This window comes from Neolamprologus brichardi, chromosome 17, assembly GCF_056152115.1.
Source record: "Neolamprologus brichardi isolate AB-2024 chromosome 17, ASM5615211v1, whole genome shotgun sequence".
Lineage (NCBI taxonomy): Eukaryota > Metazoa > Chordata > Actinopteri > Cichliformes > Cichlidae > Neolamprologus > Neolamprologus brichardi.
In genome coordinates this window covers 36,613,585-36,636,514 of record NC_142120.1, presented here as the reverse complement: position 1 = coordinate 36,636,514, position 22,930 = coordinate 36,613,585, and the positions used below count along the sequence as shown (strand labels likewise).

General features: G+C 44.7%; 1 protein-coding gene and 1 pseudogene across 1 annotated transcript in view; both read right to left on the bottom strand.

Moving 5' to 3' along the window:
- Positions 1–3,835, bottom strand: part of LOC148098027 (uncharacterized) — a 36,340-nt gene extending 32,505 nt beyond the window's left edge. The window contains exon 1 of the mRNA XM_087831011.1: positions 3,779–3,835. Coding sequence (XP_087687137.1) covers positions 3,779–3,835 — 57 coding nt within the window. The remainder of the gene's footprint in view (positions 1–3,778) is intronic.
- Positions 1–22,930, bottom strand: part of LOC148098023 (uncharacterized) — a 206,070-nt pseudogene that overhangs the window by 38,964 nt on the left and 144,176 nt on the right.

The following is a 22,930-nucleotide window of genomic DNA, read 5'->3' as shown; positions in this document are numbered from 1 at the left end:
AGGCTCCGAAAGCCTTGCCAGCCCTTGTGATCGGGTGGCACCGCCCACCAGGCGTGTGAAAGAAAGAAGAAAAGACGAAAAAACCCGGACCGGGCAGCCTGGCCACCCTTCGTGCGGGTGTCCGCTCCCAAGGCTCCGAAAGCCTTGACAGCCCTTGTGATTGGGTGGCACCGCCCACCAGGCGTGTGAAAGAAAGAAGGAAAAACCCGGACCGGGCCGCCTGGCCACCCTTTGTGCGGGTGTCCGCTCCCCAGGCTCCGAAAGCCTTGACAGCCCTTGTGATCGGGTGACACCGCCCACCAGGCGTGTGAAAGAAAGAAGAAAAAACCCGGACCGGGCCGCCTGGCCACCCTTTGTGCGGGTGTCCGCTCCCCAGGCTCCGAAAGCCTTGCCAGCCCTTGTGATCGGGTGGCACCGCCCACCAGGCGTGTGAAAGAAAGAAGAAAAGACGAAAAAAACCCGGACCGGGCCGCCTGGCCACCCGTTGTGCGTGTGTCCGCTCCCCAGGCTCCGAAAGCCTTACCAGCCCTTGTGATCGGGGGCACCACCCACCAGGCGTGTGAAAGAAAGATGAAAAGAAGAAAAATCCCGGACCGGGCCGCCTGGCCACCCTTTGTGCGGGTGTCCGCTCCCAAGACTCCGAAAGCCTATCCAGCCCTTGTGATCGGGTGGCACCGCCCACCAGGCGTGTGAAAGAAAGAAGAAAAAACCCGGACCGGGCCGCCTGGCCACCTTTTGTGCGGGTGTCCGCTCCACAGGCTCCGAAAGCCTTACCAGCCCTTGTGATCGGGTGGCACCGCCCACCAGGCGTGTGAAAGAAAGAAGAAAAAACCCGGACCGGGCCGCCTGGCCACCCTTTGTGCGGGTGTCTGCTCCACAGGCTCCGAAAGCCTTGACAGCCCTTGTAATCGGGTGGCACCGCCCACCAGGCGTGTGAAAGAAAGAAGAAAAAACCCGGACCGGGCCGCCTGGCCACCCTTTGTGCGGGTGTCCGCTCCCCAGGCTCCGAAAGCCTTGCCAGCCCTTGTGATCGGGCGGCACCGCCCACCAGGCGTGTGAAAGAAAGAAGAAAAAACCCGGACCGGGCCGCCTGGCCACCCTTTGTGCGGGTGTCCGCTCCACAGGCTCCGAAAGCCTTGCCAGCCCTTGTGATCGGGTGGCACCTCCCACCAGGCGTGTGAAAGAAAGAAGAAAAAACCCGGACCGGGCCGCCTGGCCACCCTTTGTGCGGGTGTCCGCTCCGCAGGCTCCGAAAGCCTTGCCAGCCCTTGTGATCGGGTGGCACCGCCCACCAGGCGTGTGAAAGAAAGAAGAAAAAACCCGGACCGGGCCGCCTGGCCACCCTTTGTGCGGGTGTCCGCTCCACAGGCTCCGAAAGCCTTGCCAGCCCTTGTGATCGGGTGGCACCGCCCACCAGGCGTGTGAAAGAAAGAAGAAAAAACCCGGACCGGGCCGCCTGGCCACCCTTTGTGCGGGTGTCCGCTCCACAGGCTCCAAAAGCCTTGCCAGCCCTTGTGATCGGGTGGCACCGCCCAACAGGCGTGTGAAAGAAAGAAGAAAAAACCCGGACCGGGCCGCCTGGCCACCCTTTGTGCGGGTGTCCGCTCCCAAGGCTCCGAAAGCCTTGCCAGCCCTTGTGATCGGGCGGCACCGCCCACCAGGCGTGTGAAAGAAAGAAGAAAAAACCCGGACCGGGCCGCCTGGCCACCCTTTGTGCGGGTGTCCGCTCCCCAGGCTCCGAAAGCCTTGCCAGCCCTTGTGATCGGGCGGCACCGCCCACCAGGCGTGTGAAAGAAAGAAGAAAAAACCCGGACCGGGCCGCCTGGCCACCCTTTGTGCGGGTGTCCGCTCCAAAGGCTCCGAAAGCCTTGCCAGCCCTTGTGATCGGGTGGCACCGCCCACCAGGCGTGTGAAAGAAAGAAGAAAAAACCCGGACCGGGCCGCCTGGCCACCCTTTGTGCGGGTGTCCGCTCCCCAGGCTCCGAAAGCCTTGCCAGCCTTTGTGATCGGGTGGCACCGCCCACCAGGCGTGTGAAAGAAAGAAGAAAAAACCCGGACCGGGCCGCCTGGCCACCCTTTGTGCGGGTGTCAGCTCCACAGGCTCCGAAAGCCTTGCCAGCCCTTGTGATCGGGTGGCACCGCCCACCAGGCGTGTGAAAGAAAGAAGAAAAGACGAAAAAACCCGGACCGGGCAGCCTGGCCACCCTTCGTGCGGGTGTCCGCTCCCAAGGCTCCGAAAGCCTTGACAGCCCTTGTGATTGGGTGGCACCGCCCACCAGGCGTGTGAAAGAAAGAAGGAAAAACCCGGACCGGGCCGCCTGGCCACCCTTTGTGCGGGTGTCCGCTCCCCAGGCTCCGAAAGCCTTGACAGCCCTTGTGATCGGGTGACACCGCCCACCAGGCGTGTGAAAGAAAGAAGAAAAAACCCGGACCGGGCCGCCTGGCCACCCTTTGTGCGGGTGTCCGCTCCCCAGGCTCCGAAAGCCTTGCCAGCCCTTGTGATCGGGTGGCACCGCCCACCAGGCGTGTGAAAGAAAGAAGAAAAGACGAAAAAAACCCGGACCGGGCCGCCTGGCCACCCGTTGTGCGTGTGTCCGCTCCCCAGGCTCCGAAAGCCTTACCAGCCCTTGTGATCGGGGGCACCACCCACCAGGCGTGTGAAAGAAAGATGAAAAGAAGAAAAATCCCGGACCGGGCCGCCTGGCCACCCTTTGTGCGGGTGTCCGCTCCCAAGACTCCGAAAGCCTATCCAGCCCTTGTGATCGGGTGGCACCGCCCACCAGGCGTGTGAAAGAAAGAAGAAAAAACCCGGACCGGGCCGCCTGGCCACCTTTTGTGCGGGTGTCCGCTCCACAGGCTCCGAAAGCCTTACCAGCCCTTGTGATCGGGTGGCACCGCCCACCAGGCGTGTGAAAGAAAGAAGAAAAAACCCGGACCGGGCCGCCTGGCCACCCTTTGTGCGGGTGTCTGCTCCACAGGCTCCGAAAGCCTTGACAGCCCTTGTAATCGGGTGGCACCGCCCACCAGGCGTGTGAAAGAAAGAAGAAAAAACCCGGACCGGGCCGCCTGGCCACCCTTTGTGCGGGTGTCCGCTCCACAGGCTCCGAAAGCCTTGCCAGCCCTTGTGATCGGGCGGCACCGCCCACCAGGCGTGTGAAAGAAAGAAGAAAAAACCCGGACCGGGCCGCCTGGCCACCCTTTGTGCGGGTGTCCGCTCCACAGGCTCCGAAAGCCTTGCCAGCCCTTGTGATTGGGTGGCACCTCCCACCAGGCGTGTGAAAGAAAGAAGAAAAAACCCGGACCGGGCCGCCTGGCCACCCTTTGTGCGGGTGTCCGCTCCGCAGGCTCCGAAAGCCTTGCCAGCCCTTGTGATGGGTTGGCACTTTTTCCGTTAATGAACAACATAAGAAAAAGTGGAATTTGTAATTGGATTTTGTAAACAGTTACTCAGAAAAGGATCCAGATGTTTCAAAATACTTGTCTGGCGAATGTTTCAGTTCTGCAAACACAATTAACGAACTAAAAGTCGTCACTTTTCAGCCCCATTTATGGATTTAAGGATCAAAGAATTTAAGGCTCCAAGGATCAAATTGGTGGTAAGATTCTAAATATATGTGACGTCATTATCCCGTAAGCCAATTAGGTTGTCACATGACATTTGTGGATCCCGGTATCATTTTACTTGGACAATTTATCTGTAAAGTTTCAATCCCTGTCATCAAATCTCATCTGAGGACGAAATCCACAAGAACAAAATAAAAAAAGAAAGAAAACCTACCTTAGAAATACGTCGGGTTAAAAGAGACGGCAGCACTGCAGAGGTGAGGACAGCCATCTCTTTGAAATAGAGAAAACCATAAGCACAGTCATACAGACACATACACACACACAGGCTCCGAACACCTTGCCAGCCCTCATGATGGGGTGGCACCGCCCCCAGGCGTGGAAAAGAATGGTAAAAATATGGTAAATGGCACTTTACTAGTCCCTAAGGACCCCAAAGTGCTTTACACATTCAGTCATCCACCCATTCACACACTGGTGAGGACAAGCTACATTGTAGCCACAGCCACCCTGGGGCGCACTGACAGAGGTGAGGCTGCCTAACACTGGCGCCACCGGGCCCTCTGACCACCACCATTAGGCAACAGGTGAAGTGTCTTGCCCAAGGACACAACAACCGGAACTGTCTGAGCTGGGGCTCGAACCGGCAATCTTCTGATTACAAGGCGAACTCCCAACTCTTGAGCCACGATCGCCACAAAAGAAAGCAGAAAAAACCTGGACCGGGCCTCCTGGCCACGCTTTATATTGGTGGACCTCCCCCAGGCCTCACTGCCTTCCCCTAGCTTCTCAGAGAAACCCTCTACAGAAGAGTTTAGAAAGACAAAACTAGTGAGTTCTGAATGTCCTGGTGAGTCTCCACCTGTTACAGGTGGGTGCAGCCTGCACTGTCTCGAGACAGACCAGACCAGCTGCACCACAGACACTTCAAACCTTATCTCAAGACAAACACTGAAAGAACAACATAAAAAAGAAGAAAACAAACCCTAGAAACATGCCGGGTTACAGGAGACGGTAGCTGTGTAGAGGTTGTGTCTGTGTGAGTCTTTTTTCTGTTTATGAACAACAGAAAAAAGAAAGAAAACTTACCTTAGAAATCTGTAGGGTTGTTTTCTCTGAGACATGTTGGAATCTGTAAACAGTTACTCCGAAAAAGATCCAGATGTTTCAAAATACTTCCCTGGCGAATGTTTCAATTCTGCAAGCATAAACCCCCCCCCAAAAAAAGTGGTTTTGCAATAACCAATGTTTTCTACAGTCATTTGTGCTAACAGATGGCAGCATTTTAAAGCTGGGTCTTACTCTGCCCAGACTGCTCTACCATAGAAGAAGAAGAATGTTGACCTACAGTACCTTGAAAAACTTTCACACATTTTGTCACTTTACAACAACAAACATAAATGGAATTTTTCTTAGATCTTCTGTGACAGACCAACACAAGTTACCACATAACTGTAAAGTGGTATGAAAATGATACATGTCAAAGGAGCTTGCAAAGAAAAGCGTCTGTACTTCTTTAAGTTACTTGAAGACGTTTCACCTCTCATCCGAGAAGCTTCTTCAGTTCTAAGGTCAAATGGTGGGGAGTCCCAAATTTAAACCTAGTGGGAGTACCCCCCCCACAGAGGGACAAAAGGACCCCCTGATGATCCTCTAATCGCCTGATCCAAGTCTGGGAAATCTGGGACTCCCTCTTGTATCTTTGCTACACATTGGATATAATTTTTCTTACCACGATGATGCATGATCTTTACTCTCAAATCATTTTAATGGCTTCTGAGGAAGTTGCCCCTCTGCTCCAAATTACTGTTTAATAGGCAATTTGTTCTTTACTCTAGTTTGTTCCTTGATTGTAAAATCTGGTATTTTTGCAAATTTGGCTCAGGGGGACCTGAAAGCCAGGAGACAATTTATTGTATTGGCCACAAACAATCTAATAGAGGCCCATTTCCCATAAATATTAATAAAGATTTCTATCAGAGCAAAAATATCTCTCTCTCTCTCTCTTAAGTATTTGCTCCTAACCACGTCCTAACCTAGCAGTCATCTATAGCCTTTAATTAATCCTTCATTTTTTGTCAAAGATATTTGTCACCATGAAATTAATAGCTTAAAACGGCAACATATGAACAGATTCACTGAGTAATCAGAAAAGTTTAGCATGAATCTGGACATTAGATTTAAGCTTGAAGTTTTAACCTTATCAGATATCACTTGGTAGAAGCTCCTTACCGTTTGAAGAAATCTCCTCAATCTGCTGTCCTCTTTTGCTTACATCTTTTTTTTCCATCTGAGACTGACGTTATTCCATGTTAATTATTTTTTCTCCGTGAAAAACACAGCAGCTCATCTTATCCCGGGGTGCCAGGGCGTCGAGCTCCGGATCTCAGCAGAAAAGTGCCAATAAAAGTTGCAGGATGATCCAGGTATCAGTGACATAGGTTCTCCTCCGTGACGTCACAGTTGGAACGCCGTTACGCCTCTGCGTAACCATGGTTACAGGGGACGCTTTGGAGCTCTGCTGCTCAGCAGCAAAAGATTTCAGGTTAAACTCTAAAACCAAATAAAATCTATATACTGTATATGTGTATAGTGTACCGCGTAAGCGTTCGTTTTCTGGAAGAGGCTGTAAAACGGACAGTTAAAATGTGACCGATGGCAGCCATACTGAGGTGAGTTGTTGAGGATATGTCGAGCTGTCGATAAGCACGGCTGTTTTTGTGCTGTTATTCACTGTTTTGGCTGGCGTTACTGAAGTTGTTTTCAACTGGATGTAACATTGTTGAACTCTGATGATTAATGAATAAACTCTCGATGTGACGATGGTAGAATGTAATTGTAACCCTGTGTTCATTTAGTCGTTTGATACCGTTTAATATCCAGTCCATCTGTTTTGAGTTTTGTTTTTAACATGCCCTGGAATAATTTAAAGTTTTACAATGCCGGTGATTTACGACTCTTTCGCGCCAGTCAGCTGGGGAGTAAACTGTGGGGTTCTCAGAGGTAGCTCATGTGAGCCAGCAGTGACATCTGTACATGCAGTAGCCTTAAAATACTGATTATTTATTCTCCTGCTAGGTAAGAATTTGTGTTTTATACGTACATTGTTTCTTTCTATATGTTATCGTTTGGTTATGTTATGATGTGTGGTTAATGATGGTTATTAGTGTGCTAATCGTGAATAAGCTAGTAAGCTTGAAAATTAGCAGCCATGTTAAGCGGATTTCGGTGATCAAGTTCGTGTCACTGTTTGGAATATAAACTCATATGGCTGACACTACTTTCAAGATGTAAGCTAAAGGGATGTGTTTTAAAAAAGGCCACGGGACTGTAAAAACATGATTGTTGGGCTTCATTTGATGATGATGCAGATGACATGTGACATCTCTTCTGTTCTGGGTCGATCTGAGCCGCAACATAACAGGAGGGATAAACTGCTATAGACAACTTTTTGGTCTCTAATATGTGAAACATGTCACATGTATCCCTCATGAGTGATATTGAGTCATCTTGTGCCACAAACAACATTCCTGTCACGAGGTAGAAGCTGCAAACACTTTTTGGCAGTGATTTTTTACTTCTTATTCATTCATTTGACATTAAAATTACTTTTTAAAGAGTAATCTGCCCAAGAGGACAGCAGAAACTGCAACAAATATAATAATAGTTCTCTAAACATATTTTAAGTTTCCCAAAAGGACTGGGTTGGTTTTAATATAGTTACAATAACACAGAGTTATAAATATACTTGGAAAAATTGGTCGTTATTAAACTTGATATATACCCTTTTGTAAATCATCTTCACTAAAGTCTATTTACCAACATAAGTAAAGACATTGGAAATCAGTTTTTGTCAGATGATCACTTTTTGGCACAACACTGGAAGTAAACAGGTATGATCCTTCATATCTGGGGTGTGAAGGTGCAGACATAAATTCAGACATCTCTGGGATGTTTAAGAGTTTAGAATTTCTCTGGTTCATTAGCTTTATTCAGATAACTCAGTAATCACTCAAGATTAGTTCACTAGTACTCCTGAATTCAAAGAAATAGTCAGGGGATTCGGCGCTGTGCTTTCCCACAGGTGAACTCAGGTGAAATGAAAGAAGTATTGGATGCCCTCCTCCTCTGGCACAATGATAACTCACAAAAGCTCCTTGGAGTAAGGACATCAGGTTCAGAAGTGGTTCTTTCTAAGAAAGTATATCTGTATTTATAAATGACATACTAAGGATGAGTAATGCTTAAATAATGAGGAAATTAAGCAGTGACCAATGACACGTTTAACAATGTGTCATTTTTATCCACTATTCTATGTTTGTTTATGAGTACAAGATCCTTTTTTTCTATCAAATAACCTAAAAAATGACTGACTGCACCTTTAAAAATACTAACTTAAATAAACCAAGATAACCCAGCAGTCCATAGGAAACAATGTGTGCACTATGTCACTAAAGTTATTGTCACTGCAAATGTAAAAGTAAACATAAATGAACCAAAGAGGAAGTGACATGACTTTGAGGACAGATGTGATCGGGTGGAAAGTGCAGAAAGCTGACTGATGTCCATCTGTGGCTGCATTAACTGTTGGCCTGTCCTGTATTAGGCATTCAGCATTTTCTTTGATGGCCATTTAGCTCTTATGGCATGAACGTGCTCAGTGCATTATTATTGGCTTTTCTACAGTCTGATATTTGTTTAATAATTGATCGATACAGTGCATCAAATAAGTTGATAAATAAGATGTTAAAAACTTCATCATCATATCAAACATGATCGATTTAGGGCAAGTTTATTTGGCACATGCTGACTGCATTCTAATTGTAACCAGAACAGGAGGCGAGAGCAGAGAACGAGAGTGCAGCAGTTTGGTGAAAGGAACAGGAAAGGTGAAGAAGAGGTGAGCATCCAAAAGACGAGCAAGAGGACAGTTTCAAAGGAGACATCACGGCACAATAAAAGCTGTAAGAGCAGAGATTCATTCATATTTTTACTATTTTTTTCTTTAGGTTTTACTCCCGCTGCTTACAATAAATCAAATATATACAAACAAGAAGAACTCAAATTGCATTGTTGCTCAGTATAATTCTGTGACTTCAACCTTTAGCTAACGTATAATGTTTGACATTTTATATAAATGTGACTATAAAATATAGTCAATAATATTAAAAAGGTGCTGTTACTGAGTGAAACAAAGATTTCAGGTGTGGATTTAGCCCCAGTGTTTTAAGATCCCAGCAGCGCTCGTATTTATGGCCACATTTTTCAAAGAGATGAGCTTTCTGGGTGCTGACTCAGAGGGACCACTTTAGTTCATTGAAGCTTTAATGCCAGTTTAAGACAATAAACTGGACACGTTTGAATCAAATTGATAATAACAGAGCGATGCTGGACATAAGCAACTGTGTTAGTGTGACGCCCTACATATTTGAAGGATTGCAATAAACTTCTGTTCTTAATGAATCTGTAACATTGCCTTGATCTGCCTGCATCATTTTTTAAATAGTTATGTTGTTAAATGAGTTTTGTGTCACTGTGCACAGAGAAAAACTCACCTGATGTAGTGGTAATGCGTTATTCACCACTAGATGGAGCCAACCTGGCACAGGTGTTTTCTCTACACACTAAATTTCACACTGAAAAGCATTGGTGGGAATTTTTGTTTACATAGTAAGCAAAAGAAAAAATGTCTTGAGGTCTTTCCAGTGTTTTCAAAATTGTGTTTTTCAGATACGTCAAAATTTCATACAGACAAACACACACAAAACAACAAAATATGTCAAATTACATGCATGTCTCATTCATTTTTTGAGAATTTCACCACTTTTCGATTTCATGGAAAATAACTTGTGTTATTCATGACATGATATCATTTAAAATAACTTTATCAGGCCAGTGAATAGCTGCCACATAAGTATAAATCTAAATCATGCAAGTGTAATATAGAAAAAAAGCACAAACAGTTGTGCTGTTTGTTCATAATAAATGGGTAGGGGTGTATAGTCAGTAAAAGCCACCAAGGCTCTGCCGAGCTCCAAACCACCTCTGCCACAGACAGAAGCATCAAAAATGTGCGCTGGGAGCTTCATGGCAGGATTTCTACAGCCACACAAATCTATATGTATGTGGCCAAGAACCTTAGTCCATGTAGGGCATCTTAACACAGTTTACTTGTGTCAGTTAGGTCAGCTAGAGGGAGGGCAGAGAGGGCAGCCTTTACATTGTTTTATTGTAGAGTGACAGGAAGTGCCTATGAGCTTCTAATCAGGCAGAAATATTGACAGAAGGAAATATTTCAAAATAAAAAAATAATAATAATTTTTTAAATTTCAAAGGAAAAACATTGATGAAAATCAAAGAAGAGAAAATGTATGTGATGTTCCATTTTCCTGAGAACTGATTGGCTGTGATGACTCCTTCAAGTACTACATGCTACTTTGTCCTGCTAGTTAAGCCTGCTGTCTGTTCTCAGGCCTCCTCCTGTTTCACTGGCATAAATCCATCACCAGAGGGCTCCACTGACCTGCCTGCTGACATCAGAGCAAACCCCTGTGTCATGTGACCTGGCTGGAGTTGCAAAGCTGGACTCAGACCTGGCCCAGGCAAGTTCAAAGACAGTTGTGGTACAGAGAGAGAGAGCAGGGAGTATAGTAGAGCACTGGAAGGATGAGGTGGAAACAGGAAGCGTGTAGATTCAGTGGATTTGGCGTCCTCCATCTGTCTCCATGCTCTCTTTACTGGCCTTCTAAAAATCACTTCTAAAAACTTCTCCTGTAGCTGCTTTTGTTTAAATGTTTAGGATTTAGAATTCAACTTTACTGTCATACATGTCTAAATACAGGGTAACAAAATACAGTTTGCATCTTATCAGTAAGTGCAATAAGAGCAAATATACAGATGTATCGGTGTGAGGTAAACAGATCTACAGAGTGCTATGAATATATCTACAGCAGTGGAAGCGTAGCTCTCTGAACAGACTACAATAGTGAACAGTGTAGGGTGACAGCTGTGGGGAAGAAGCTGTTCCTAAACCTGCTGATTTTAGTCTGAAGGCTCCTGTAGCACCTTCTGGAGGGGAGGAGCTGGAGGCAGGATGAGAGGAGCCCCCGAGAATGATGCGTGCTTGGCATAGACATCTCTTCTTGTGGACATCCTCAATGGCAGGAAGTGGAGTCCCTGTGATGCGTTGGGCGGCTTTCACCACCCGCTGCAGTTCCTTGCGGTCAGCAACAGAACAGTTCCCATACCACACTGTGACACAGTTGGTCAGGATGCTCTCTATCACACAGCGGTAGAAGTTAACCAGTATGTCAGCAGACAGGTGGTTCTTCTTCAGTATCCTAAAGAAAAAAAGGCGCTGATGGGCCTTCTTGACCAGGCTGGAGGTGTTAGTTGACCAGGACAGATTCTCAGAGATGTGGGTCCCCTGGAATTTGAAGCTGAAGACCCGTTCAACAGCTGTGCCATTTATGTAGATGGGGACATGGGTGTCTGTCTTCTCCCTCCTGAAGTCCACAATGAGCTCTTTGGTTTTGCTGGTACTCAGGAGCAGGTTATTGTCAGACCACACAGCTAGGTGCTTTACCTGTAGCAGACTCATCGTTGTCACTGATGAGACAGTCACCGTGGTGTCACCTGCAGACTTGATGATGGAGTTGGATCCATACCCAGGTCTGCAGTCATAGAGGAACTCAGCACACAGCCTGTGGAGTGCCAGTGTTGAGTGTGATGGTGGTAGAGCAGTTATGGCCTGACCTAACATGCTGGGGTCTGTTGCTCAGAAAGTCCATGATCCAGGTACAGATGGAGTTGCTGAGTCTAAGAGCCACAAGTTTGGTGATCAGCTTGGAGGGAATGACTGTACTGAATGCTGAGCTGAAGTCAACAAACAGCATTCTTACATAAGTATTGCATAAATATCTGAGTACACGTTGCAAGAAACTACATTCCCAGATCACATCCAGTGTGTGCTGGAAAATTTGCAACGATTCTACAAAAATGTTCCACGTGGTGTTTTTTTCTTCCTACTGGTGATGATCCAGTGGGCCTCCAGTCACTACAGGCTCCCTTGTGGTGCCACAAAACGGACTGCAAAAAAACTCGTGCGTCCATGACTGATCCTGCTGCTTCACTTCTGTATGAATTGTCACGGTCTGGCAGGCAGACCGTGGGGATATGGGGAATGAGGACCCAAAACGCAGACTCTGCGATGCAAACAGTGGTCTTTATTTACAGTGAAAAGCTGTAAACATAATAACTCCCCGTTGTTCCCTTGAACCCCGTGTGTGTGCTTCCCTCCGACGTCTGTGCTCGTGCTCCCCGCTGTTGTGTTTCCGCACACCCCGTGCGTGCTGCCTTTCTGGACCACTCTTCCTCCTGCAGAAAAACCATAGAAGCAGCCGTCAACACTAACTCTGGCGGGCATACACGAACAGCACTGACATATGCTGACACACACTAACTTGGTAGGATACTCAATGAACCCGCGCCGGTGGGAGCTCCAACACTCTCCTAAGTAGCTCCCCCGACGAGCCCTGATCGCCGTGTGGCAGGAACTTCAGGTGTGGCCAGTCCTTCTGCCGGGCCACACCCATTAGGCCCGCATGTGGCTGTTCTCCATCCTCCAGCCACACATTTACACACCCACACCCTGCCTATACATGTAGTGAGTGGAACACAGAACACAGCACAGTGCAGAACGACACACATCCCTAAATAACAACAACAATAACAACAATACTAATAATACCAATAATGGTCCATCCTGCTCACGGACCCCCGAGTTCACCAGAGCCGGGTCCGTGACATGAATTGATCTTTTCATGACCGTTCACTTTGGACAAGCAGGAAACAGAGGTGACGCTGACTTGTGGCTTCGCAGGATGATTCCCTTTAACAACAGGAGCACACAGTTTGTTTAGGCCACCATGAACAGCTCACATTGTAAATCACAAAGAGCCAGTATATGATACTGTAGCTTCCACTCACTGTGACAGGATGGCTCGTAGGAGGTGATCACACTCTGCTTCATTGGGTTCCAGTTCAGATTAAGGGACAACACATGGAAAGAAACTGGGAACAAATGTTTGAAAAATATTTACTGTTAGAAAACATCCAGTGAACAATATCGATTTTTCTGTTTGGCTTCAAATCTGAGTCTCCAAAAGCCAGTCAGACAGTAGAGTTGGTATAAACAGAGAGAGGAGATGATGCTTTTTTTAGACAGAGGAAGGGAAATATTTAGATTCACTTAAAAGGATAATTCTCTTCTTTTTTTAGCACTTTCCACTTTCGCTTTCTTGCCATTAAGCTCTAATTAGCTTTAATTTCACTTCAAATACATGAACACAGAAAAGTAAGAGTGTGATTCTGGCGAAAGATAAAAACTAAAATGTAGCATTTTGAAAGGTCCCTGCTCACTGACCCCTCTGTCTCTTCACTGCTGTATATGTGCTGGGTTATTTGGACTACATTGCATTGTACAGTTAGACTATGATTGTATCTTTGGGGCTTAAAACAATGACATGTGTTCACACACTCACAGTGGATTCATTTTCACTTCTTTAGGGCTGGTCTGGAGACATTAACTGGCTCTAGGTGACAGAAAGCGCTGTAAGGACTGAGAAAAAACAGGATTAATTTGGTGCACATTATGGGATTTGTGTATATTATGTGTTGAGGTTTTCTCTTTGTGACTGAGGTCCTTACTGGCGGTGAGATTTGTATTGTGCGTGCAGTCCAGAGTGATCAGACACATATGTGCTGTTCCACAAACAGGATGTTTTTATTGTAGTCACTGCAGCAAGTGAGATCGGTGAGAAATAAACCAGGAGAGGTGGAAGGAAAAGATCAAACAACAGATCCTAAAGTCAATGATACAATCTGAATGAGGAGAACGAAAGGCTAGCTGTGTGGAAGGCTGAGATACTCGTCCTTTCTGAAGACGAGCAGCAGAGACAGTTCACAGAGTATTTTCCCAAAAGTCTTGGGGAACATCGAGATGTTTTCTGGCAGAACTGAGAGCAGCCTTTGTTCCTTTTGCTCAGCAGGGTTTCTGTCTTACAGAGTAATTTAGCAGGTGGGGAACCCTAAAATCAGCTGTAGTGGCTCTTGTAGATTTACACAACTGAAATCAATAATATGTAAGCAGACACCCAGCTGTCCACTAAACCTGATTCTGCTCTTCCCCCATCCTCCCTCACCCTCTGTTTAGCTGAACTAAATTCATGGTTCTCTTCTAATTTTCTCAAACTCAACAGTAACAAATCCGAGCTCCTCTTGGTCGGCACTAAATCAACATTATCCAGAACCAACAGTTTCTCTGTTACTATCGATAACTCACCGGTCTTCATTTCTTCCTCTGTGAAATGTTTGGGTGTCATCCTCAACAGTACTTTATCTTTCAATTCACACATTAATAATATTACTCGGTCTGCATATTATCAGTTGCGCAACATTAATCGTCTCCGTCCTTTTCTCTCCCCACACGCCACTGCCCTTCTTGTCCACAGCCTTGTTACTTCCCGGATTGATTATTGTAACTCACTTCTTTTTGGTCTTACTCAAAAATCCACCAACAAGCTCCAACGCGTCCAGAACTCTGCTGCCCGTATCATCTCCAGGACCCCTTCTGTCCACCACATCACTCCTGTCCTGCAGCAGCTTCATTGGCTCCCGGTCAAATATCGCATCAATTTCAAAATACTCTTGTACACATTTAAGGCTGTTCATCATCTCTCTCCTCCATATCTCTCTGATCTGGTTCAGATCACTGCCCCATCTCGTTGTCTCAGATCTTCTTCTTCCCTTTCACTCTCCGCCCCTTCCCCCCGTCTTGCCGCCATGGGGAGCCGGGCTTTCAGCTGCTCTGCTCCACGACTCTGGAATTCCCGACCTCCTGATTTAATAAACATCTCTTCCTTCTCTCTCTTTTAGTCCAAGCTCAAAACCCACTTGTACAAAATAGCTTATCCCACATAACCTCTCCACTCTGCTATTTTATTTGTTTATGTCTTATGCTTTTATGATTCTGTAAACTTCTTGCTTTTATGTTGCTTTTATGTTGCTTTTATTCTACTATGTACAGTGACCTTGAGTGTTTTGAAAGGCGCTTTCAAATAAAATGTATTATTATTATATTTCATGAGCTGTCCTGGCTGATTTCCACCCTCTACACCAGGGGTGGGCAATTAATTTTTACAAGGGGCCACATGAGAGACCCGAGTTGCGTCAGAGGGCCACATCAACGGCATCTTGAACCCAAGTCTGCTTAACTTTCTTAAATTGTAAAAATCACTAAATTATATATTACGAATAGCTGGTACTGGTAATCAGAAGAATAAAAATAAAATAATGTAAATATTTATATTGGGCTATGCTGTGTGAAATTGTGGCGCATATTCCAAATAAAACAAAAACAACCACCGAATCAATGTCATTTTATTTTAACATGTTTAACTCAACAAACAACAAGTTTATAGAAATGCAACAATATAATGACTTGTGTCATGTTTTCCTCCTTTTCAGTGAGAATAATCCAGCCTGTTTGGTTTTGAACAAGGGCATTGAAATCTGGCTGAATGTCTGAGGTGGCTGTGCGAAGAACAGCTGAGAGGTGGTCATCAGTGACAGAGGACCTGTGTTTGGATTTGTTGAACTTCATCACCGAGAATGTCTGTTCACATACATAGGTCGATCCAAAGAGGACTAGAATCCTCTGAGCATGATTCCTCAGGTGTGGAAAGTTCTCTTCTTTGAGGGAGGAATAAAAGTCCAGCAGTGAGACTGACCTGAAGTGCTCTGCCAGAAGTGTGTCAGACTGCAAGTCAATGAGTTCCATCTGAACATCACTTGAAGCATTATCCACACTGCAGGTGAAGGGAGAAGAAACCATGTCCATTTCATTTTCAAGAGCTTTGAAATCTTGAAATTGCCTTGAAAACTCTGCATGCAGTACTTCTAACATGGCTGAGTACTTGTGGAGGTGATTGGCATTTGGAAGAGCCTTCTTTAGTGTTGGCAAGTGGGTCAGAAAGTTGTCCTTCACTTGGCTTGAGATAAGCTGCAACTTCCTCATGAAAGCCTTTACTGCACTGTACATCTCATGCACAAAAAGTCCCCTGCACTGCAGTTTGACATTTAGTTGGTTCATTAGTGCAGTCACATCCGCTGAGGTCTGCCACCCAATCTTCATCTGAAAGCTCTGGGACGTCCTTTCTTCACACAGAAATCCTGAATCTGTTCTCTCAGATCCCAGACACTTTTTAGTACCTTGCTTAGGCTGAGCAACCTGACAGAGCAGTGGTAGCTGATGTCACCATGTTCCATCTCATTTGCCTCCAAAAGAGCAATAAATTGTCTGTGATTTAATGCTCTTGCTCTGATGAACTGTTTTAGTTACAACATCAACAACGTGGTCCATCTTTAACACTATCTTACACAACACTTCCTGATGTATAATACAATGCAAAAATGTCCATTTCTGCACAGGATTAATTTCTGTCACTTTATCCTGCATTCTCTTTAAAAGTCCTACATTTTTCCCAGTCAGATTTGGACAACCATCTGTTGTTACACCTGCCAGATTGTCCCATTTCAGTCCTAATTTGTCCAAACATGCATTTACCTCTATGAATAAGTCATTGCCGGTTGTTGTTCCTTTCATTGACTGCATGGCAGCCAGCTCCTCCGTGACTTGAAAGTCTGCAGTTATTCCACGTAAGAAGATGAGAAGCTGGGCGGTATCACGCACATCGCAGCTCTCATCCAAAGCCAGAGAAAAACAATCAAAGTCTGCAGCTCTGTTCTTCAGCTGAAGCTCCAAGTTCTCAGCGATGTCCTCAACCCGCCCAGTCACAGTACGTCAGGAGAGTGAGACGTTCTCAAACGCGTCCTTTTTCTCTGGGCATATCAGTGCAACTGAGTCCAATAAGCACTCCTTAATAAACTCTCCATCAGAAAAGGCCTTACTTTTCCTGGCGATTTTGTGAGATATTACATAACTTGTCCGAACGGCAGCCTCTCTGGTGGTGTGAAGTTTGGTGAAAAGTCCTTGTTGGGTTTGCAGTTTTGCTAGCAATGCATCAGACACCCTTGCACGCTCTTTTTCAGACAGATTTCTGTATTTATCCTCATGTTTGGTCGTGTAGTGGCGATTCAAATTGTAATCCTTTAACACAGCGACCTGTGTACCACAGACCAAGCACACAGCTTACCTTTAATTTCTGTGAACAAGTACTTGGTAGTCCATGTCCTGTTAAAAACGCGACATTCGTTATCAATTTTTCGCTTCTTAGCGTGTGCTGCCATCTTGAGGCTAACGTCATTTATGGCCGTTCACCTTCACTCAAAGCTCGCGGCACGCAGATACGTAGCACTTTTCAGAATAAAAGCAGCACCGTCGTATTGCACGCACTACATATATTTACATAATCTATCTAGTGGTAATTTATTATTGACCTCACGCGGGCCTGAAAAGGATACACAAAGGGCCGGATGTGGCCCGCGGGCCGTAATATGCCCAGGTCTGCCCTACACTGACAGGACGCTGTTTACACTGTCTTTTTTCTACGTTTAAGCATCACCAGCTGAAATTCATATTCATCTGGTCATCTGGTCATATTCATTCATATCTAGGGCTCGTTAGATGCTGAAGTCACTTATGGACACCTGCAGTCGTTCCTGAGCTGTGCCAAAAAAACAAAACCACACAGCGGCCCACTTGGACCTGTTTCTATGGCACATGTCATCTCTTTGTATGTGACGTCCCCTGGTGATTATTTCAAAGAGGACTGAAGGCTCAGTGTGACAAAAACAATAACACCCTGCAAATGTGTTAAACCAAAAGTACTGAGAAAATGTAAGGAGTCAAAAGTACAGATATTTGTTTCAAAATGTATTGAGAAAAAGTACTTCGGTAAAGTACAGATACCTTAAAGTTCTACTTTAGTACAGTAGAATACAAAGTATTTGTACTTTGTTACTTCCCCCTTGTGATGAACCTTAGCTGAGGCGAGTGAGTCGTGCAGCTCTTTGGATGTTGTTCTGTTTGGTGACCTCTTGGATGAGTCGTGGCTGGACGGCCAGCCACTCCTACGAAGGTTCACCCCTGTTTTCCATTTGTGGATAATGGCTCTCACTGTGGTTTGGTGGAGTCTCAAAGCTTTAGACATGGCTTTATAACCTTTTCCACACTGACAGATCTCAATTCATTTGTTCATTTCTTAGGATGACGGCATGATGTCTGGTTTTTGAGGATCTTCTGATCTGTGACACACCACAGTTAATTTATCTTCATAATAAACACTTTCATTTAGAAAGTGCATTTTGTGTTTACTTGTGTTGTTGTTGTGTAATATTTAAATGTGATGATCTGAAACATTTAAGTTGACACTTTTTCACACCACTGTATATTATTTTCTTTTTCATATATTTCTTTCTTTTTCTGGATCATGATCGGCCACCTAGACCAAAAATGCCAGGGCGATTTCCTCCTAGTCCAGCCCTGATTCCTCAGTCATTCTTGTGGGCTACATCTCTCAGACCATGAAGATTTAGACTCATTTTACATGGCAGGCCACATACAGCCCACTTTAAACTTCAGTGGGCTGGACCAGTGAAACTTCCCTTTCTGTCAGTGTAAAGAAGTGACACATTTAACTGTTTTTCTACATAATAAAGAAAAAGCTGCTGTGACAAACACAGAACTCTGTTGGCACTGTTTTGTGTACTTAAATCGTAAGAAATAAATGTGTAAAATTACAAAAAAAAGCCCTGACAGCTCATTGCCCAGACTGCAGTTTTTTCCTTTTGTTTTTTAAACTGTAGTCATAAAAAAACTGAAATTTCTGTAGTAAAAAGTGAAAAACAAACTTTTCTGTCATTTAATTGTTATTTGCTTGATGACTTTGAGTAGTATGAATGGCAATAAAGGAGGTTTTTATCACTAGGAAAAGCTGTAAAACTTATAAAAACACAGTTAAAAGTCCAAATTCATGCTTGTGCTTTTTTGTGGTGAGCAGCAGATCCAAAAAGTTAATAATTGTAAACGACTTCAAGCGAGCGTTCAGGCCTGTGAGACTCATTTAGACACTCAGTGAGCCATGGCTCTGTGGTACGTGCACACATCTCTGCCATTCAAAGACACTTTGTAGATACTTTATTTTATGTCATTTTCAAATGTACATTTTCTTTTTCAACAAAGCAGTGTTTTCTTAAAAGCATTATTTTTATGCATTAACTACGACTAGGGAGAACACACACGAGGTCTAAGGCTTGGACAAGTCTGAAAATGGAAAATGGCAGAAAATACAAACGGGTAACACTTTATCCAGCTCCTTTGATTAGTTCTGCACTCAGCTTTGCCATCTATCATTGAAATGAAGTCAGATGCTGCTCACTTTACGTTTTCGCTTGCTTCGTCACTTTTTCCCAACACACTAGCTTTTAAATCCAGCTCCCCCGTCTCTCTGCATGCCTGGCCTGCATGATATGATCCCTATCTGTCTTTGCATGTGATTGGCTGCATGGTGTGCCCATCGAAATAAACTCCAACACTGCGCAGATTCTCAGCAGGGCTGAGGATTTGGCTCCCACATACCACGAGCCATTAATAATTGATATATGAAATTATCTCGAGGGTCAAATATAATTGTATAAAACAGCCCTGGTTTAGAGCCTGTTTCTACTAGAGCTGGGCGATATAAGATTTTTTCATATCACGATATGTTTTCTTCATTTCAGGCGATAACGATATATATCACGATATAAGCCAAATAACTATATTTGTAAGATTTAAATGTGCCGTTGCTCACAAGTAAAATGTGAAATAATCAGCAGCTTGTTTTGATTTAAATATTTATTTCCCATAATAAGTTCAACAGGGTAGATGTACTTAAGGAACATGAGACTTTTTCAGATAAATAAAGGCAAATATTGCAAACTACACAAAAGGCAGCCGCTAAAGCATTTAAGTTTCAAAACAGAACAAACAAAACAGACTAAATTGTCAATTCCACTTAGAAACAAAATATTAATTCTAAAAATAAATCTTAGTTTGTTTTACAGAAGAACAGACAAAATTGACTAACTTTTGTCAATATCAAATAAACTGAGAACTAAAAGGAAATTCTCGATCTCTCCTTGTTGTATAGCTGAGCTTTTCAAACAGTGTTAACAGTTACTTTAGTCTGACAAAAGCCGAATGACGAATTGGCGCTTCCAGTCAGAGATTGAGCATGCACCGCTTTATTGTATTTCCAGACTTGCTTTCGGCACAATTTACAGTGCGCGCTACTCTGTTTTTGTCAGACTTGAAATAGCAGAAATACCTCCACACTACAGAACTTCTGTGGCTCTTCCGTTCGACAATCTCTCCGGTGTTGGAACCCATCCATCCATCCATTCGCTTGCGCTTATCCTTTTCAGGGTCGCGGGGGGCGCTGGAGCCTATCCCAGCTGTCATAGGGCGAGAGGCGGGGTACACCCTGGACAGGTCTCCAGTCTGTCGCAGGGCCAACACACAGGGACAGACAACCATTCGCGCTCACATTCACTCGCACATTCACACCTAATGGCAATTTGGATTTTCCAATTAACCTGTCCCCACAAGCTGCATGTCTTTGGACGGTGGGAGGAAGCCGGAGTACCCGGAGAGAACCCACGCAAACACGGGGAGAACATGCAAACTCCACACAGAAAGACCCCGGCCTGATGGTGGAATTGAACTCAGGACCTTCTTGCTGTGCGGCAACAGTGCTAACCACCGTGCCACCGTGCTACCCCCGGCGTTGGAACCATCATCTGTTTTCTCTTCGGTAACCTTCGCTCACTCTCTCGGTTGATTTTTCTCTAGTCGGCGCACTCATTTCCTCCATTACCCCGGCGGCACGGCGGCTGGCTGCTTCCCAAACAAATACACTTGGCTTGGCACTTGTGCTGTACGTAACAAGTCACGTGACGTGACGCTGTGGCTGTGATTGGTTCGGCTCTGCGCTACTTAATTTGGATTGGCTGTTCTTATTTTTTTTTTAAGAGGACAAGAGCGGTGAGGCCTATCGCAATAGTTTAATTTTTCTATCGAGAAAAAGTTATTTTGCAATACATATCGTTATCGTTCTATCGCCCAGCTCTAGTTTCTACCCAATAAACATTACACAGACCCACTGTATGCTTCACATATGTCTCAGTTTATCTGTGTGCAGTTACCTGGAGGGTCACAAGATATTTTCTCTTCCTTGAAATTTGTTCCACTTTGCCTTGCCTACTTTTAAGGAATGGGGGTGGTAATTAGATTTTGGAGCAGTTTTTGACCCATAACCAGTGATGAGCAGCTTTCCTCACTGTCACTGGGACAGTGCTGCACTGATCCCTTCCTGAGAGCCATCTCAATGCAAGCACAAAGAGTTAAGTCAGGAGATTTTTGATGCGCTTTCATTATTTCCTTTAACTAAGGGGGAGTGAGGTCACATTTTATCTCAGGCATGTCACGAATACTGAAATCTGGGCTGACTGTACTGACCACAGCCTCTATGACTTCAGCACCACTGTGTCCTTTACACAAGAGGCCGACTGGCCCACAGATCTTGAAACCTCTCCTTACTGTCACTTCTTGAAGCCTGTTTGCTGCTGTAGGAAACACATTTTATGGAAAATGCACCCTGCTAATTTCACCCTGCACCCCAGCAGCCTCATCAGTGCTACCTATTGTTGGGTCCACAGTTTAACATTTTCCTTAAATAATGCACTTTCTCATATTTATATTTATATTTATTTATAGCAAAATTTTCCATGGATTCTGTAATTTGTTTGATTAATGATTGGCACGCTGTGACAATTCCACCTGGAAGTTTGGCTTCAACACCTCTGAGTCGGTGTCCATGGAAACTCCACAAACTTTGAGATTGGTCTATTGTACACGCTGTGGTCACGCCCCCGAGCCGCGTGCTCCCCTGTATCTCCATCAAAGTTAACACTTCTCTGTTTTAGCCATGTTGCCCACTACATGAATCACCTCAGAAATGCCACCAACATTTCACTTGGACACAAAGGCACGTTGAGTTGTGCATAAGTTTGAAATAACTTGCTTTAGTTGCTCCTTAGCGCTACAAACACACAAACACAAGCGTAAGAGTTCAGTGCGGCTGCACTCTGCAGGCTGTCCGTGCTCTAAAGAACTCTGGTTAACACACTATCCATTCACTCGACATCCTCATGAATACATTCAACCTGCCAATATTCTGCACATCGACACATCTAGTAATATTAATAAGACAACACGTGCTTACGCTCTTTATGTCCTGGTTAACAATTTGCTAGGTGGAGCAGTTTGACACGACAGGTTCATGTCACTTTTTCCCAATTAGAGAAAAGAGTGAGACAAGATGGTGCCGGTGTGTGAGGCTGCTCGTCTGTCATTGCCAAGTTTGTTCCTGTTTATATTATTTCTAACTTGTGTCATTCATGAAACAAAGTCTCTGCTGAGGTATGATTGCCAGACACTACTGGACCTCCAACCTGTGGTCCAAAATATTGTGTCATTTGGAGCTAGTGGGCAGCAACCTGTTAAGTCTAATTGTTGAATGTTGTCATTGTGTTTCTTAACCATTTAAAGCCTGTCGGAGCGGGCACGCTCCATTTTGCATAACTATTTTTAAATCCCTGTAGCACTGCAACCACGTAAGCTAGCGCAATAATTTTTTTGCATATGAAACCGGAGGAGTTGTACTTACATCTTATACCATCAGCTTGTCCTCGGTCACAGTTTCCTTCCACATATAGCTTTGCAAAAACTGCATAAAAAGCACTTGCAGCAACAAAAACATAATATTCCAGAAACACGCTTTGCCGATCCGATCAGCTGTTCATAACACTTCCTACATCCATCAGCGCGAACTATCGCATGTCCGCCATGACCTGCCCGAAACCGGAAGTGACGTCATTTTCGCAGAAATGTAGTTTTTTTTTTTTACCATCAGGGCCTCATGAGCCTATACTGGTGTTTTTAAAAGTTATCTTTGACTTTATGACTTTCTGTGTCGTTTCTGGGATGCTTAGGACTCATATTGCACTGCTGGAAATAGTTTATTTTGATGCATATGCTGCTTTTTTTTGCAAATTTGCATTATAATATTTATTTTCGTTTTTCCTGCAGTATATAAAAATTGGTGTATTTCAAAAATAAAACTATGAAGACACTTAAAATAAATTTCCTGTGGTGGGAAACTAGTTTGTGCAACTTTTTTGTATTTACAGTTTTGAGGGATAAGCCTCTTAAATTTCTCTAACTAGAAATATATGTTAAAAAAACAAAAACGATTTTCAATTTTTTTGTAGCTTATTGCACTTTTTTGCAATTTATGTAATTACT